Source organism: Diabrotica undecimpunctata, chromosome 3 (genome assembly GCF_040954645.1).
Source record: "Diabrotica undecimpunctata isolate CICGRU chromosome 3, icDiaUnde3, whole genome shotgun sequence".
In the NCBI taxonomy this organism is placed as follows: domain Eukaryota; kingdom Metazoa; phylum Arthropoda; class Insecta; order Coleoptera; family Chrysomelidae; genus Diabrotica; species Diabrotica undecimpunctata.
In genome coordinates this window covers 103,213,375-103,230,077 of record NC_092805.1, presented here as the reverse complement: position 1 = coordinate 103,230,077, position 16,703 = coordinate 103,213,375, and the positions used below count along the sequence as shown (strand labels likewise).

The 16,703-nt window shown below is 33.9% G+C and overlaps 1 protein-coding gene across 1 annotated transcript in view; it reads left to right on the top strand.

Annotated features, from left to right (window-relative positions):
• The window catches only part of Ube4A (Ubiquitination factor E4A), a 31,341-nt gene extending 16,741 nt beyond the window's left edge, over window positions 1-14,600 (top strand). The window contains exons 8-12 of the mRNA XM_072526440.1: window positions 1,306-1,451; window positions 1,761-1,910; window positions 7,184-7,427; window positions 8,754-9,121; window positions 14,331-14,600. Coding sequence (XP_072382541.1) covers window positions 1,306-1,451; window positions 1,761-1,910; window positions 7,184-7,427; window positions 8,754-9,121; window positions 14,331-14,469 — 1,047 coding nt within the window. The 3' untranslated portion in view covers window positions 14,470-14,600. The remainder of the gene's footprint in view (window positions 1-1,305; window positions 1,452-1,760; window positions 1,911-7,183; window positions 7,428-8,753; window positions 9,122-14,330) is intronic.
• The last annotated feature ends 2,103 nt before the right edge of the window (window positions 14,601-16,703 follow it).

Here is a 16,703-nt window from a genome sequence, read left to right as displayed (position 1 = left end):
ATTCGATATAAATTATGAAATTTATACGATATATAATATACAGAGTGGACAAAAAATGCTAAAACCTTAATTTATAAGTAATTCTATCGGTTTTTAATCTTTTTTATATACCATACTTTTGCATTCATAATGAATGATTTTGCATTCATGATAAAATTTAATAGTTAATTTTTCTACGTCAGATACAGGCATCAGAAAGGGAGGATAATGTCTATGTTCAATCTAGAACTCGCTGGTTTCTCCATTTCGCATTGGGTATGTATATTCCCATAGAAAAATAAACGCAAGAGGACTATATAAAACTATTTAGAAACAAGTAAAACCAAAAGACAAATATACATAAACATACATACATTCAAATATAATGATCATTACAATATAAATATCTACTTTAAATATTATGTGATATATATTTTACTTATAGTTAAAATGAGCTTACAAAAGGTAAATTAATTTCCGTAAAAACACAGCTGTTTTGAAAACTAAACAATACGAGACGAATTGTGGATATTTATATCACATAAACCAAACTGCCCGTCTACAAAAGAAATTATGAGTATGCTAAAATATGATACGACAGGAAAGAACAATAACTTTAACAGCTGAATGCCTCATAAATATCATAGTAACGCAATTAGATGATTTTGTATAATACACTAATAATATATTATAAACTGTATATAGATACAAATGTCAAACAAAATTACAACTATTATACAATATAGCAAATACGTGGTTAAATAAACGTAAAATGTTTCATTGAAAGTTAAAGATAAATGTTTCAAATAAAGGTTAAAATGTCTCAAGTCACGGGACAAGATTTAATAGAATTCAATACAGAAAAACATGAATTTGTAGTAAATATAACTAGCAATTATACAAGTACACCCATACTTGTTATGAAACAGCAAACAATGTAATTGGTGTATAATAGACTATGTACTTACTTTACCACGTGGAGTAAAGGTAGCGAAATGCTACCATGAAGCGAAGACCTCCGTCTTCTTGGCAGGTCAGGAACAAAAGTATTTCGGAGCAGCCTCCACCCCCTACTGGATGGAATGACTGTCTGTTACTTACTGATGGAACTCGTCTCTGTTCACTCGGCAGCCGTTCATTGTTCTATAGGGTCTGTATTTTTGTACGCGGAATCTTGGCTAAAGATACAGAAAGAATCAAAAGTAACAAAAAGTCTGTTAATATTTTACCAATGTTTATATATAGTTGCGACAGTGCAATAAAATTATTATAATTATCAATTATTTTGATATTTTCTTCGTCTAATATACATCTTATATTTTTCAGATTGTAGAAAATTTGATGAACGTCTTTGTGGAAATAGAGATGACAGGTCAAAGTGTAGAGTTTGAGCAGAAATTCAACTATCGTAGACCCATGTATGCTGTTTTTGAATATTTATGGGAGATACCAGAGTATTTAGAAAGTATTAGGTAAGAAAAAAAATTATTTTTTTACTGTCGTCAATATGTGAACTTTCTTGCACGTGTTTTTAGAAACTTTAATTGAACTTGTTTCTACATTTTATTGCATTACTGACAAATACCTCTTCTATATATGTTACAAAAATAACAAAAAGTTTGCTGGTTAGTTTATATTTTGAATCTTGTGGGGGAGTATCTAACCATCCAAAAGAAGGAAGGCTTATTCCAAAAGTTGTTCTAATTACGATTTTTTTTCGATGGCTCTAATTTACATGTCATTTTTATTAATTTTTCATAATTTTAAATGTTATTTTGTAGAAAACTCGCTCAAGATGCCGAGAAGAATATGGAAGCTGTTAATCCTCCATTATTTTTAAAATTCGCAAATTTATTAATAAACGACGCCATTTTCTTACTTGATGAAGCCTTAGCCAATATGGCGAAATTAAAGGAAATGCAACAGCAACAGTAAGTATTCAGTACTAGAGATGTGGTAGTTCACCATAGAAATAGTTCAAATGAACGATTTTTTCAACTGAACTAATTGAACTAGTTCATTAATTTTCATAGAACTAGTTCACTGCGAACGATTTGCATTATAAATTGTGTCTCAAGTTCTAAAGAAGAAAATAATGAATGAATGAGATCATATATTTATTATTTTGTGAATGGGATGGACTGACTAGTTTAAAAAAAGAAATGCCGATTAGCCTCAGATAACAGATAAAAGTTCTTATGAATGTGACAATAACATAAACAGTCTTATCTTAATGTCATAATCGTTCGGATCTTAAGCCCATGCATTGGCTTGGACGTTGCCATGCTGTGTTGTTTCTCGTATTGTAATTTTGAAATAAAAATTTTTAGTTGTGGTTAAAATGATTGATGCATTTACATAAAATATAATTTTATGTAAAAGTGAGAATGAAAATGTGTTATTTAATGTTCCTAGAACATTCACTGATGTTTTTTTGTAAAGGTTCTTTTAGAAATAACCTAATTATAGATACCTATGAGTTTAAATACATATACGTAAATATAAAAAAAAATCATACGTGAACCATATTTATATTTAAAACGGTTAATAAAAAACAAATCTTAATAATTTTTTGCAAATAAAAAAAATGTTATTTGCAAAACATTTGAGAAATAAATTTAAAACATTTAAACCTAAACATACCATCGAAAGAAATGGTTCCGAACCCGAACTACTTGTACGGTAGTGAAAGACTGACTGAAAACCGAAGAAAACGAGCGGCCGGCGCCGTGCTTGTGTGATGATAAGACTATAATAGTTCTTTCGCGAACTAGTTCACTGAACTAGTTCATTTTTGTGAAATAGTTCTCTTCAACTAGTTCGTCTAAAAGAACTAATAAGCACACCTCTATTCAGTACTACATTATTTATCGGAGATGTACACTTATTGCAATAAACTTCGGACTATTTTCTTGATTGTGTTGTCTATGTCAACTTGTTCTACACAATGAAAAGTATTATTATGTAAATTATTATAATAAAATTTGAATTTTGTAGACAAAATAGAGTATTTGTAAAAACTTTTTATCTATTATGTTAATTGGGCTTTTTATCGAACATTCTATATTTGATATACAATGCTATATTATTCGTCGAGAATATAATTATGAATTAACTAATAAAAGGGAAAATCCCAGTGATTATCTGGCTCTATATCATAGTTTAAAAAACTGAATGAAATAAACAACTAATAAATAATGATATATTTAAAAATTTTATAAAATTGAAATTATCCAAAGGGATTAAAAATTTTAGAATGTTTTCGGGCTTATCAGACCATCATCTGTGAAAACATCACATTAGTAGTTGAAACTAGCCACACAGTAAGGTTTAATAACCCTTAGATTACATACTCAAATTTTTAAATTTTAAAATTGCTGTGACACGAGGTCGATGTTAAAAGATTTCACTTTAAGGGAACATACTAATCCCTACTTGAAACAATAAAGTTTTATTTAAGAATCCTTTATAAAAGATATATAATTAAAAAGACCCAAAAAGGGCATAAAATTAGCATTAAATTGGTGCAGCATACGTTGTAAATCGTCCAAAAATAGTTAGAGATTATATTATCAGTACAATTTAGAACAGCAACTGGTGACGTAATTAAAATATTCGGAAAAAAGCTAATATGCCGGTATTTATTGACGAGACGACAATAAACCACAAAATATTAATTGCATATATTGGGGATGGACTTTTTGAAAAAACTTGGGCTGTACTAGATATTAAAGATGGAGTCCTCAGAGTAGACGGCGAAGAGCTCCCCATTCATGAAGAAAAGTATGTCCGATTACTAACTACTTGTGACGTAACTGTACCCGGTCATATTGAGAAAATTCTAATAAACTTAGTGCATGCTGTAGGGAGGGAAGCCTAATAATGATCAAAACGTGAATATTAAAGAGTTTTTAAAGATAAAAGCTCTTTTAAGAGTTCGGGCTTTGACTAAATTGAGTAGAAGAACTTTGATAAAACTGTGTGTTCCTGTAGCGTTGATTTGTTCTGTGACTACGGCTGAAAAACCTTCAAAGTCAAAGAATCTGGAAGAAATTTTTGATATGGTCATCAATATATCCAAGATTTTGGCAATCAACAAACACGAAAAGTGAAGACTATGTTCGTCGAATTTCAAGACCTTTTTGCTATGAATGAAATAGAGACAAAACAAGCGTATTAACCCATAAAACCAATTCCGCAGATACTCCGCCAAATAGACAGAAACTAAAGAAATTTTTAGATATTTGAGCAAACAAGGGGTGAGTAACATATCAAATAGTTCTTGGACCCTACCTGTAGTCTTGATAAAGAAGCAAAATGGCTTCACACAATTTTGTATTGGTTACCCCAGATCAATGCAGTAACAAAAAAAAGATAGTTACTACTAGTCATGGAGGAGTCAGCTGGGGATCAGGCCTTTGGCAAATTACAGTTATGCCTGTTGGTCTATCTAATGCTGCCGCTATATTTGAGGAGGTCGTTTTCAAAGGGGCGGATATGGCAAACATGTATGGTTTATTTGTATGAAATAATTGTGGTTGTAAGATCATTCGACAAGCAAGAAGTTAGTTTTTGATGCCATATTTTATCCAGTAATGGCTGACTCTGAAAAAGTAAAAGCAATTCGAGAATGGCCAAAAGATATGCAACCACCAAACCAAAAGATAAACTCGAAATTAGATGTTTCCTCGTTATGCAAATAATACCGACGATTTGTCAAAGGATTTGCTAATATCGCCCAGCCCTTAACAAAGCACATCGAAAAGGGCAAAAAATATATATGAATGATGAATTTCAAACTTCTTTAGAAGAGCTGCAAAGAGTTCTTTCAAAAGCTGGGTTTGCACGGATTTTTTTACCTTTTGTTTTCTTTACATTTTCCTTCTGCCTCTCGGGAATTTCATCTTCTCGGGAGAAATTCCGCCGATTTTTTGTGATCACCTGAGATGTACTATTACTATTTATTAATAATGAAGAGTCATCGTTGTTATATGCGACATCAGACTCATTGACCTCAAAATCGGGGTCCTCATCTTGTCGTCAATAACTGATTCACTACTACTTGTCGTAGTGTGTCGTCTGTGATTTTTTGTTTAATCTACATAATCCTAATTTTTTATCACCGTCAGATCTAGTATCAGAAAGACTTCTCCACGGAGAACATCTAGGACACATGTATTTAGAAGAAGGTACAGGTGCAGTGGTTGTATTGTCATCATCAGCAATATCCTAAGGGCTTTCAACTTCCAATACATTGTCATCTTTTCTTGCTATCTTTGGTGAGACATTATCTATAACATTTGAGCTGTTTTCGTGAACAGTTTTACGTATTAGGCAGTCATTGTCTAATTTCTTAAGCGCAGCTTCTACCATTGACTGTCATTTGAAGTCATAATAAATCTGGAATTTAAAAAATACGTGAATATGCCAATAGTTTTGCTATGAATAGCAACAACTCATAATAGTACATATTAAATTACAGGTACGAATGCCGGCAAAGAAAGAATAGTTACATAACTACAAATACGGCAACCATAAATTTGATTTTTACTTACTTTCAATCTGGAAGAGTGTCACAACTTGAAATGTGTCATTATTCTCAAAATGTTTAACACAACTTGTCTGTACCAAGTCAGAACTGTCACTGTTCAAGATGGACTGAAGTACGAAATGGTTGTCTGCTATATTGTCACATCTGACCTCTAGCGGTGAATTTTCGAACTAAAAAAGTGTCGCTATTCATGTCGTGTAGAGCACAAATTTTTGGTTCTGAGATTTGTAATATCTCAAAAACGCTAAATTTTGAGTTGTGACATTATTCTTGGGGTGTGCCTTTTATTTACCTAAAAGAGACGTACGATAGCATACCTCAATATATAATATGGAAAGCTTTCTGTATTTTTGGTATAGACAAACAAATACTTAATACGTTGAGAACGACGTGAGATCGGCCGGATGCCACGCAAATTGTTGCAAATGCTTAGTAGGACAAGTGTGACACCGCTGGAATGCCATGCGAGATGTAGAAAACATTAGCAACAAATGTTCTAAGTGTGTTAATCAAAAACTCTATAAAGACCAAAAACATTATCTGTACTAAATAAATGCAGAAGAAATTGTGGAAGCGTGGGAATAACGAATAGGAGAACACTGATTACTCACTTTTAACTTTGCGGATAATGAGTGTTGTGACACAGGACGCCTTAAATATATAATTCATGATTAAAAGACTCTTTGACCAAAATCAGAAGTAAGAATTAAAGTAAATCTCAGAAAAACCGAATATTTTCGAGGCAAACGAGTTCAAATATTTGGGTGCACGTTGGTATAATCAAAACACCTTAAATAAAAATAAAAAAATTTGTAGAAAAAACACTAGTAGAATCAGTTGTAAGTAACGGAAGCGAGACATGGACAACCAATCCAACAATTACGATTACATACCATTAAAACGGACTATCTGAGAAATAGTGTGAAAGTTTTGAGACTTGATATTGATGTAATAAACGAGTGTTTGAGGCACACAAAATGAACAAGGACGCGCTGCTCAGAGTCGGAAGAGATGTGGTAGTGGTTCTTAATACACTTCCACTAGTGTACAAACAAAAGTAAAATTTTCCAGACAGGGCGTCACTTTGTCTTCTGCGAGTGACAGAGAAAACTCATAAAAAAAAAAACATAAATATATAAACAAATAACAGGAAACACACACATATATAATTATATGTGGTTGAATGCTCGAGTACATGAACTTTACTTAAATAAAAGGCAGATATCGTTTTTTTTTTTGGTGCTATTAAGACTGTATAAACCCATATTATGTCTTTTCGTTCGAAATCCTAAAACGAAAAGTAAAACCTTATACAGCATTGGATTTGAAATCGTGAATTAAAACTTTATAAAATTTTTTAATGGTTACAATATTAAAAGCCGAATGGACATTTACTTTGGCCACCTATTAGGAATGTCGGAAGGAACAAGAATGTTGCTAAAAATAAGCGAGGTAAGTCGCGAAAGTGTTGAAACGAGAAAATAAGACGCCCAATGATATCCATTTATATGGACATTTTAATGAAGGGACATACCAGTAGGAATACCATGGCCAACTGTTTACTTTTGTCTGATATTTGTTATTGGTTGTCTTGTTTAGTTGTAAGACTTAGATGTTGATGATTATATCATTTTACTTTTGTTTTTTTTCTAGAGAGAGTGAAGAATGGGCAAATATGAATCAAAGAGATAGGACCCAAAACATTTCATATATGCATCACATCGGCAATCTAGCTCGCTTCGATAATATTTTAGGAAAGGATACTATAGGAATGCTAGAAAAATTAACTTCTAAAATTAATCTAGTCTTTACCCACACGACGATGGTCGACAGGATAGCAGCTATGTTAAATTATTTCTTGCTTAACCTTGTTGGTCCAAATAAAAAGAACTTTAAGGTAAGCAATGTACTAAAGAATACAGATTTTTTTCAAGATTTTCTACAAAGAAATTTTCTTCATTAATGACCTTTCAAAATATATTGAAAAACGTTGAAATAGAAAAGATCAGAGAGCGATGGCTAATATATCAATACTTCATCATAAAGTGAAAGTTCTCCATAAAGGACACCAATGGGGAAAAATAATTGTCCATTGTGTAGAGCTGTGTGTTATCGCTTAAGCAATTGAAATAAAAAAAGGTTTCGATTTGCTTGATCTTTAATTATTCATTTTCGTACATCTTTGCATAATCATATACACATATAAAACAAATAAAATAGATACTAACATAAAAGGTAGGTATTACTTCTTAAAAAATCATCAATTTTTGTTTGTTTTTGTTTTGAATATTATTTTTCACAATTTCTAATTCAAAATTTAGAATTATATCAGATATTTTTTGACTTACGCTTGCATCACCTTTATATATAAAAAATAATTCTAATTCTTTTAATTTTAGGTAAGCATCATTTAAATTACTTACAGTTGCAGTAAGTTCTAGTTCATCGTCACTCTCATTGTCGGAAACATTGGACACCTGTTCGTTTTCTTTAAAATCACTAACACAACTAGCTAACTTTACTTCAGGATTTTCCGTTAATAGGGCTGCATCAATCTCTAGGTAGTTCAAAAAATTTTCAACTCCTTGACTTTCGCAAAAGGTTGACAATGGCAAATCATCTTCCAGGTCTTGTACCTTTAGATTTTCCACAATTTCTTCTCCGTTTTAATCTTTTAATCGCCTTTATCTGACTGTTGTTTGCAGGTAAAATTACAATAATATCTTAGAAAAACTGGAGGCAAATTTTGTCCGGAGTCGTTGTGAAGAGGTTCCGTTGTTCGGAGGTGTCTTCCTATTTACTCATATGAAATGTTCGGTGACCTAAAAATTGTCCATTCAGCAGAGGTTTCCGCTGTGGAGCGGTGTTCGTTAACAGAAGTTTTACTGTAGTTACAAAATTACAAATCCTCCAAGAAGTGAAGCGTAAATACAATTCACGTTTCACCTCTGCATCCGTTGAATACTTGAGGTAGCGTGATAAATATCTTGTCTTGTTCTTTAAGAAACTAAACATACATAGTGAAACGTCGAGGTGAACAAACATACGGGTCGTTCAAACAGGAAATGATTCAAACCTGGTAGAAGAATAGTTAATAATTCTGATTTTGGGCGAAGAAAACCCCAATTCGTTTATATAATTATTTCTTACAATTACATGTCTGTAATAAAAGTTTCATTATGAGGCATTTTTTAGTAATTGCTTTCATGATATATTTTTTTAGGTGAAGGATGCCAAAGAATACCATTTCGATCCTGCGGATACGGTTCTAGAAATATGTAAGATATACGTCAACCTGAAGGAAAGCGCTGCTTTTTGCCTAGCTGTTTCTCAAGATGGTCGGTCGTATAGCCCTAGTCTCTTCTCGCTAGCAGAAGATGTTCTGGTTAGAATAGGCGGTGGGCCTTTGATAGGAGAACTGAAAGAAGTTGCATCCAAGGTTGCTGAAAAATCAACTGAATACAAAGCGAACGAAGAGGTTTTGGCAGAGGCACCTGAACATTTTTTGGACCCTATTATGTCTACGTTAATGGTTGATCCCGTTATTTTACCGAGTTCGAAACAAATTGTGGATAGAAGTACCATTGCTCGGTAAGTTTTTTCTGCTCGGTGTAGAACTATATAAGTATAAATAAGAAGTTATCTACAGTAAATGCATGTACACTGCACATTTTACGCGGAAATATTTCTTTTCCTAGCAGTCTTACCTTTTTTGCTCAACATTAAATACAGATCTATGTTAATTAACAGGTTATGAAAAGATTGAGATTTTTGAAACATATTTTTATTTTATATTTGCCTGCAAAATATTAGTTATTGCGTAGAATTTAATGTAGTTCTAATCAGTGAAGTATGGGAGATTAACATAAGCGTATATATTTGTTGAATCTCTCAAAGCTTTTACTTGGTTTTTTGACCATTCGGAGAAACTGATACCTTACTTTAGCGATCCTCCCATACGGATTAAAAATTAATTGTACCTTAATAAGTTTTTCATAATAGTATTTGCTATTGGAAAGAGTTTGTTTGTGTATTGACAGAGAAAATGGCGAGACGTGTTTTAGATATTAATCAAGTAATATTTAATTTACACACCCATTTTACTTCTAAAAAAGCAGTAAAATAAGTGTGCAATGGAGCCCTTTGCGACCAATTCAATCCTTACATAAACGTGTGTATGATGCATTGTATTAGTGAGACAAAACTCAAGTCAGTTTTGAAAAGCGGAAAAAGTGTAAAATAGACAGGATACACAATATAAATCTAGACTACACTCTAGGACTGAAGATCTTCCTGAGGGTTGTAGGTTTGATTTTCGAGACATTATCTATAAAATGCGTGAAAAGAAAGAACATGTTTTTATAGAGACGCCGTTAAAAAAAATTAAAAGACGGAATTACATTCGAAATTTCTAGGTTCAGTCTCTGGAGAGTTTTCACACAGATTGGGTTTAGGTTCAAAACTGAACACAGTAGAAAAGTCTTTTGTCAGTGTGAAAGAACTAGTGTCGTTCAAAAAAGAATCGAATTTGTAAGAAACTATAATATTTAAAAACAAAAATAACACGCCTCATTTGTTTATTTAGACGAATGTGGATTTTTGCTAAAGGTAGAATAAAACTGATTTGGCAGGACGAGAGTATAAAATCCATAAAACACATTATAGACATTATATTGCATGCGGGTGGAAAACATGGTTTTATTGATGGAGCGGATCTTGTGTTTTCATCAAAATCGGCTGATTATCACGATAACATGAATTCGGAGATGTTTGTGAAATGTGTGAAAGAAAAACTGCTTCCAAGTTTATATGAACCATCTGTTATAGTTTTGGATAATGCCCCTTACCATCCGGAAATTTTAAATAAGTAACCAACAAATTCCTAGACAGTATAAAATAAAATAATTGTTAACGAATGAAAATATTTCATTTTCTCGGGATTCTTTTAAGCCAGAATTACTACATTTAGCCAAAAGAAATGAAAAACCAAAAATATTTATAGTAGTCGAGATTATACATAGTTTAGGACATAATGTGTTACCACACTGCCCTCCTACTATTGTGAATTCAATCCCATTGAATATATTTGGTCCAATTGGTTCAATCCGCCAAACTTCAGACACCTAGACCTCCTAAGACGGGTCCATTGTATCACCCCTATCGTACAGAATAGGCCCATAAGGACCTATTCTTCGGCGTTTCTGGGGCCAAGGCTGTTCCGGGCTCCCACATCTACAGTAATCAGCAAGGGCTCCAAGTCTTAGCCCTTCTTGCCGTTCTGAACGTCTAATCCTTTAGCAGCCTTGTGGCCTCACAGAAAGCCACAAGTCTCTTTAAGAATAACTCCCTCATTTGGCTCGGTTGTATAGGCCAGTGCCGAGCACTTCCAGAGGACGGGTGAAGAGGTTTCCTCCTCCTCATTACAAAGACGGCACCATGAGCTATCCGCCAATCCAACTAGATAAAGGTGCCTCCTGAGTCTACAGTGGCCGGTAAGCATACTGACCACCAGAGAGCACCTTCTACGGTCTAGAAGGAGAAGTTGGGCTATAAGACTTTTGGATGGTCTTACTATGTGGAGCCTAGCCTGTCTTATACCTCCACAACTGGCTCAGGAATCCTGAAACCTCCTCGAGACTACCCCGGCTAGTATTGAAGGGCACTTTAATCATCAGCTCGGGTCTCACCGGCAGAGTGAATGAGTCCTGCTGTACCAGTGCGTTAGCCCGTTCGTTCTCTTCTACGCCTGTGTGTTCCGGTACCCATACCAAGCTAACCCTATTAGTACGAGCAACATCAGCAAGTGTTCTCTTGAACCCAAGAACTAGCTTGAGCTGATTTTGAGCGCTTCCAAAACCCTTAGCGCTGCTTTACTGTCAGAGCAGAGAGAGATAGTCCTGCGTGAGCAAGCCCTATCTATTGTCTCCTGAACAATACCAGGATCGCAAAGATCTCGGCCTGAAAGACTGATTCATGGGAGCCGAGAGCCCGGCCAGAATCAAATCCGATTCCGCTCCCATATACTGCGGCACCTGCCCGCCCGTCCACTCTGGACCTATCCGTGAACCAGGTGAGCCCTCTTCGACGGATCAGTGCAGGCTCTCGTTCCATCCACTCATTCCGGTCAAGAAATTGAACCAAGAAGGAGGATGAGAAGTCAAATTGGAGGCCATGCTCTCCTGTACCATAGGGAGCACAGGACAACAATCGGGGGCCTGTCTCCAGATGTCACAATGGTCCATCCGACCATTAAATCCCAACCAATATCCAGAGCAGTTAAGACGATAGGCTGCCATTATGATGAGATCCCAACGCATGCCAACTGCTGGAGGTGAGTCAACCGGGCCTTAGCTGAAGTCAGACTAGCCCGGGGCCACCACACAAAGGCCGCATACGTCAGGTTAGGCCTTATCATGGATTGATACATTCAATATAAAGTTTTTGCACCCCATGCAAGAGCCCGGACCCCATTTGACTCCGGAAGCTCTTCTACACGCCCAGAAAGTTGCCGTGACCTTCTTCACTTTGGCGTCGAGATGTTCCTTTCATAAAAGTTTAGAATCCAGGATAACTCCTAGGTTCTTCGATAACTATATTGGACGTAACGGTTACAGTGACGCAGCAGTTTTGGAAACATGGATGCGTGAAAATCGCATCGGAGCAATTAACCCAGTCATCATTTCTAATCCAAATGAGGATACCTACGACAATGATTATGAGTATAGATCTAATTCTTGATTATAATGTAAGGTAATATGTTTTCACTTTCTAATTAAGAAAAATTTTGAGTGATAATGTTATTATTTCATCAGTAAATACTTTCCACTACAATTTAGAAACAATAGAACTTGTAATTTTTGTCTATTTTTGCACTAATAATTGTATATTTCTCTAAATAAATGTAAAATACATCATCAGTTAAAACCTTATTTTTGCCTGTATTCGACAGTGCTTCATTGTCATTGGAAGAATTTGCTATAAAATGTTTCATCACAACGGAACGTTTAAATCAAAGCTTTCATCCCTAATCCAAAAAAGGTTGCAAATATATCTTTTCCCTAGTTGCCCTCACGTTATTTAATATTCTCCAAGATTCGATATTTCGTTTACCTCCATGGTATGAGCATAAAAAATAAAAAAAATTGTACTTTTCAAAGCATTCTTTAAATTATTTTGAAGTATATGCCCGATGTAACATGAACCTGCCTCTCACTATCCTAATAATAGTAAATAAACGTAACTATAGATCTTCAAATTCCTTGGATACTCATTTTTCCTCTTATCTGGTCTTAAATACATACCCCTGTAGATAATCGGTTATGGTATGTTTTATGTATATGACGTATGTGTATTGGTTAATTCGTTAATTTGTTGGTTTCGTTTTCTGTTCAATGTTGGCTTTTTCCCCGAACTTCGCCAATAGCAGTTCCTGCCACTTTTATTGTTCTTACTCTTTTTGCAGCGAAGTTTCTATACTGGCGTTGTATTACTTGCTTCTCTATAGTAAAATGCTGAGGCTAGCGTCACGAAACTAGCATCATAAGATAGCGTCGACATGGAACTAGCGCCACAAGGTGGCGTCGTCACGGGTATCGTCATAAAATAGAAGTTCTTCACATCGATTCACTACTCTTTATCAATTCGTTTCTAGTCATCATATATTTATTCTAAGCAGGCTTAAATTAAAAACTGCATGAAAAATAACTAACAAAATACAGACATTAAATGAGAAGTAAAAAATTAAAAAAATATTTGTCAATAAAAGATTCGATTCGCAACGATTGTCAAAATTTAAAAGTCATAAATGGCATCCGATTAATAACACCATTGAATCATCTGTTTAATTTTTTATATTAGTTCTCGTTTTAAAATAATGTAATATTTTGTTTGAATTTGACAGGTCTGTCAAAAGTAAACAACGTATGATTTGTTAATACCTCAATAGGTGGCGTTAGGAGCAAACTTAATAATTCATTGAATTATTTGAATATAATATAATTTGTTTTAAAAATATTTAAATTTAAAAAATACAGTAAAGAGTATAAAGCTTCGCGCTAGTCTACTGTACGTTTTTTCTGTATATATCTGATTCATTTTACTCTCATTTGTTACGTACGTCTCCAAATACGAGGTCTGTGTAAAAAAGTATCCGATTTTAGTTCATAATCCCCATTCGGCTTAACAATATGCTCCCTCGATACTTAAAGCTATTGAAATTCAGTTTTTGTAACGTACTTCAATACTATCATCTAATTAGTTTGAATTGTCGAAATGTTGAATTGGCATATACATTTTTGGAAACACGAAAAAGTCCTAGGGTGTTACGTCAAGGCTCAGATATTGATGGAGTTGTTTTGCTAAAAACTACTGTTGCACTCGGTTCGATGTGCACATCATCTACCATTATACATAAACAATAATGGTATAAATAAACAATAAACAATACATAAACATAAAAAAAATCAGAATTTAATAACATTCTGAGGGTATAAACATCACCCTCAAAATTTTCAACTAAAAGCATGGCTATTTGCCAAAAGATCAAGGCTAAGTAAGCCACCTGCTACATTGGCTAACCAAGCATCAATTAATAAACAATGACATTATAACAACTCCTTATTTTGAAACATCATAACAAACGTAAAATGTAATTTGTATTACATTCAATTGTGGTTTAATCCGATATAAATACAATATTTAACTTAATGTCACAAGAAAACAGTTCTAGAACCTCTTCTACATGTATGTATAACTTTACGATATTTTTCGATTTTCTAAATGTTTTTATCATTTCTTTTAGCCACCTACTTAGCGATCAAACGGATCCATTCAACAGATCACCTTTATCTATGGATCAAGTGATACCAAACACGGAATTAGCCCAAGAAATTAGAAATTGGATAGACGAGAGGAAGAGAAAAGCAGCGAATCAATCGTAGGGAGATTTTTAGATGGTTATCAGGAAATTCTCCGAATTTTTTAAAATATTTTTATGAATGTTCAATAGAATTTTTCTACATGTGTATAAATGTTATATGTTTTTATTTATTATAATAAATTATTCAGGGGTTTTTCTTTCTTTTTCACACATAAGAAAATGTAAGATTTTTTTACAAAGTATCGTGCTGAAAATTAATTGAAACTAGTGGAAGGTCAAATCTTTTCAGTCATAAGTATATTATAATTATACATACAGTGTATCAATTTTAAAACTTACAGCGGGCTATATCTCACGAACAAAAGCTGATATCGAAAAATGCTTCAAACCGTTTCTAGGATAGTAAGGAGGAACTAAAATGACATGAAAGAGAACTCACCCCCATCAACCCCCTAGGCCAAAACCACCACAATCAAAAAAGTTTAAATTCCAAACCCCTACTTGTGATACATCATTGAAAAGAAAGACTAAAAAATGCTATCCAATGGTCTAAATAATAATTATACAAGGTGAAGCAATAAATGTGAAAGTTTGGTTTAAATGGAAAATTTAATGAGGTTTTTGTCGATTCTGTTGACGATCCTGTATAATTATTGTTTAGTAATTATACAGGGTGTTAATATCAGCCGGCTTACTATGACTTTTGTATTTGTAATTCTATCTTCCGGATTATTATTTTTAATAATATGTGCCCGTTGGAATTTTTTTTTGTTAAATAAAAACTTAATTTGCTGTTTTTGCAAAACAAGTTGAAAAGATCTGTTTTTTGGATTCTGTCAGATTCAAAAATTTTTGGGTTATTTGAGAATTTTAAATGTCATTAGTTTTCATCATGTATACAATCGCTATTGTCATTCAGCTGTAGTTGTCACGATGGTTTACAGTATACCTGAACGCGTGGAAATCATTTTCATATTTGCCTCCCAGAACCAGTGTTATTTACGAACTGCTCAAATATTTAGTGAAAGGCATCCGGACAAAAATGTAAGTTACGTGTACGTCCGCGATTTATTTGAAAAGTTTAGAGAAACGGGATCAGTGCAAGATAAAAAAAGAGATGCCCCAAGATTACCGAATGAAGCATCCCACATTGAGGTCCTTGGAAATTTTGCAATAGAGCCTACTGCATCAACTTGTCAAGTATCTGCAATGACAGGACGTTCACATGAGTCGGTTAGAAAGGTGTTGAAAGAATTCTCATTGAACCGAAAATAAAAAATTTGTTTCACTGATGAATTTACTTTTATGCTGAATGGTAATGTAAATAAACAAAACTGTCGATACTAGAGTCGTGCGAACCCGCATCGATTCAGAGAATCTGACTCAATATCCTGAAAAACTAAATGTTTGGGCAGGAATATTAGGAAATACTGGAAAACACCATCAAACCTTTAATTGTGCATGAATTAGAGAACCAAAGGGACGATCAAGGCAACCTAGTTCTAGACGAAGATTTGCTGTACTTCCAACAAGATGGAGCACCTCCTCACTATGCAGCTCCAGTTAGGTATTGGTTGGATACTAATTATCCGAACAAATGGATTGGAAGGAGAGGTCCTATTGGGTGGCCACCGAGGTGACCAGACTTACCACCACCTGACTTTTTTCTATGGGGTTACCTCAAGTCAGTTGTTTATAAAACTCGACCTGCGTCACTTGGGGAATTGCGAGAAAGAATTACGCAAGCATGTCGCGCTATTACTAGAACAACATTTGCCAAAGTTCGTGCAGAATTTGAAAATAGGCTGTATTATTGTTTACAAAACAATGGAACCGAATTTGAACATTTACTTAATTGACATTTTTAACAAATTTTTAGTTCAACAAAAACCTCATTAAATTTTCCAGTTAATCCAAAGTTTCACAATTATTGCTTCACCCTATATAATTATTTTTTATACCATTGGATAGCATTTTTTATAGTCTTTTCAATTATGTATCACAAGTAGGGATTTGTAATTTAAACTTTTTTGGCTGTGGTGGATGGGGCCTTGGGGGTTGATGGGGATGAGTTCTCTTTCATGTCATTTTAGTTCCCCCTTACTATCCTAGAAAGGGTTTCAGAGCATTTTTCGATATCAGCTTTTGTTCGTGAGATATAGCCCATTGTAAGTTTTAAAATTGCCACACTGTATACACTACCACTTTAAAAGTGTAATATATAATACAATATTAACGTGCTGCCTTATTCTCAAAATATTACGAAAGTAAAAGCTGCATTGAATTGTATTAAAA